The 3,133-nt window shown below is 35.9% G+C and overlaps 1 protein-coding gene across 1 annotated transcript; it reads left to right on the forward strand.

Moving 5' to 3' along the window:
• Positions 1–238: 238 nt before the first annotated feature.
• LOC149572099 (uncharacterized) lies at positions 239–2,507 on the forward strand. The gene has a single exon (XM_089813402.1). It carries the CDS (start codon positions 347–349, stop codon positions 2,384–2,386), a length of 2,040 nt encoding a protein of 679 aa, XP_089669528.1. The 5' UTR covers positions 239–346; the 3' UTR covers positions 2,387–2,507.
• Positions 2,508–3,133: the final 626 nt, after the last annotated feature.

Below are 3,133 nucleotides of genomic sequence, written 5' to 3' on the forward strand. Positions count from 1 at the left end.
AGGGAAATCCGGATTCCAAGAAATTTGCATATCAAAGCATGCTTGGTCCAATAATCAATGTCCTCTATTACAGCCATTGGAGAAATAACCAGAACAGGGCGATCATGGCTACACGAGAAACAACCATTAACTTTTTTCAGTTTGGAGCTCTCCCCTGAATAAAACGATTTAGATCGCATTGCATGCATAGTTGGAAAAGAACCATCTGTCCTCACCTAAGAAGAAATCCCCGCTGCAAATTTTTATTAAAATTTATTTCCTTTTTAATAATTTCTCATTACATTCGCTTTGAGAAGAGAAGAGAAGATATTTGAGGGTTTTGTTGTGCTTTGCTCTGATAAACAAGATGAAGATGGAGATGATGCACAACTTGAAATGGATACGCCCCCTCTTTAAACAGTTAACTTCTCATCGTCATTCAAAACGATACAAAACCTCATCTGTAAACACCCACAAAGAGGAGAAACCCCCTCCTCACAGCACGCACAAATTCAATGTTTTTCAATTCACTCAATCCATCAATGCCCTGTGTAAATCGGGAAACACAAACAAAGCCTGGGACTTTTTGCACTCAGCCATATCTCAACGCCTTCCTCTCAATGTCGTATCCTTCAACACGCTTTTGTATGGTCTTGGAAATGACGGCGATATCTGCAGAGTCAACTTTCTTCTTGCTGAAATGAAACAGATGGAAATAAATCCAGATGTGATCACTTTTAACACTCTTATAAAGGCTCTGTGTAAAGGGAATCATATTGAGGAAGCATTTGAGATTTTGGACAGAATGAGGGACGCTCATTGTTTTCCCGATATTGTTGCATACAGCTCTCTAATTGATGGGATCTGCAAACAATGTAGAGTAAGTGAGGCTCTTGTTTTATTTGCCGAAATGATAGAAGTTGGAATTTCTCCTGATATTATTGTGTTCAATAGCCTAATTAATGGTCTCTGCAAAGTGGGAAGGGAATATGAAGCTGTAAGATTAGTAACTGGAAAGAGTCATAGTTACTTCTCTCCAGATATTGTTACATACAATACTATAATTGGTGGGATCTGCAAAAGAGGTAGAATAGTTGAGGCTCTTGTTTTACTTGCTGAGGTGATACAAGCTGGTATTTCTCCTGATAATGTTACATGCAATACCCTAATATACGCTTTCTGTAAGGTAGGTAGGGAATATGAAGCTCTCAGGTTACTAGCTGGGATGAGACATGGGTACTGTTCTCCAGATATTGTTACATATAACACCCTTATTGATGGTCTTTGTAAAGTAGAAAGAGTAGATGAAGCTCTAGGATTAGTAGGTAAAATGTTACAAGATGGCTATTTTTCCAACATCTATACTTATAATAGCCTAATAGATGGTCTTTTCAAGGCTGAGAAAATAGATAAAGCCTACAATCTATTTGTACAAATGACTAAATTTGGTCCTTTGCCTGATGTGGTGACATTTACTGCAGTCATTGATGGACTATGCAAAGCTGGCAGGACGGACAAGGCTTGGGATTGTTTTCATGACATGCCCAAAAAGGGCTTACAACCGAATGTGATTACTTATAGTTCTTTGATACACGGCCTATGTGAATTACATGAGGTGGAAAAGGCTCAAAAGTTGTTTAAAAATATGCTAAGTAAAGGCCATTCCCCAGATGTTTTTACCTACAACATTCTAATTCAAGGTTTATGTCAGAGTAACAGGGAAAAGGAAGCATTTACACTTACTTCTGAGATGGAAAACAGGGGGCATATTCCGGATGTAATTACATATAATACGCTAATATGTGCATTTTGTAGAACAAGAAAAATGAACATGGTGGGAAAGATTTTAGAGGAGATGGAAACAAGGGATTTAAAATCTAATGAAGAGACATACACCACTATCATTCATGCTCTGTGCAAGGCAGGAGATTTTTCTGGAGCACATTCGCTCTTGAATACAATGCTTAATGAAGGCTTGACTCCCGACGTAGTCACTTATAGCTGTCTGATTGACGCTCATTTCAAAATTGGTGAAATGAATGAGGCCTCAAAGTATCTTCTAAACATGAGATCAGTTGGTATTGTCCCAAATGTTGTAACTTATAGTATATTGATTGCTTCCCTATGCAAGGAAAACAAACTTGACATGGCTTTTTCAATGCTGAATGAAATGAGAGCAAATGGTTTAGTTCCAAATGTTGTAACATACAATATATTATTACACACCTTCCGTGAAAGATTTGACATTGAAAACACATTTTTGGTGATGGATCAAATGAAGAAAGAAGGTTGTGTTCCAAGTGATACAACTGTCCAAAAACTTGATTGGTTGGCTGAAGTTGGTCAAATGGAAAAAATAAGGGACTTTGTAAATGATGATTCTTTTATCATGACTAGGCCAACATAATTCTCATGTCTTTATGAGTTCCAGCCTTTCAATCACTCTTGGATGTATATTTTTCCAGCTCCATAAATTGGTACTTATGCATTCATTTTTATGTTATGTATAGAAGAATTGTTTTCTTCAAGGATTGGAAAGTTACTTTGATAATATTAGACTTAATTTTAGTCATGATAGTTTGTATTGAAGCATAATTGGATGGTTCCTCTTCTTTTTATTGAAGATTACTTTACGTCAGAAGCGAAATATACTTAAAAATTATCAATATTTTTTAACATTTTTATGATTGTACAGGCTGTATGAAATATTTTAGGATTTTTGCATACTAACTATGAGCCTGTAAAGATAGTTGTAAGGGCGCTTGCCACATATAGATCATTGTTTTTAAACTTTTAAAAAAGAGTTAAGACAATCCTTCACTGCCAATTATCTATTAAACCTGACTATCAAGATTTCTTGTGTGTATGGTACTCTATGTTGACTTTGTAATCACATGTCTATCTTTAGGTCAAAAAATATAATATTTGCAGCTAACAAATTTGACACTGGAAACCAGATCACGACAGTCAGTATTTTATATTTCCTGCTAGAGCTCGATTATCTTGAGCTGTTACTCCTCTAAAGTATGACTGACAAATCTGAGTGATTTTGGTATTTTATCTCTCTTCTAAAGCAGTGACGTGTGCCCTCTCATAGTATCTAATGTCTAGTTTCTTCCTCTTCATTTAAAAAGAAAGATGTAAAATTGAAACC

This window comes from Cupressus sempervirens, chromosome 2 (genome assembly GCF_028749045.1).
Source record: "Cupressus sempervirens isolate cs-2001-9-10 chromosome 2, ASM2874904v1, whole genome shotgun sequence".
NCBI lineage: Eukaryota > Viridiplantae > Streptophyta > Pinopsida > Cupressales > Cupressaceae > Cupressus > Cupressus sempervirens.

What these genes read in the sequence shown, in the direction of transcription:
- LOC149572099 (XM_089813402.1), top strand. Translation starts at nt 347, where the DNA reads ATGAAGATGGAGATGATGCACAACTTGAAATGGATACGCCCCCTCTTT.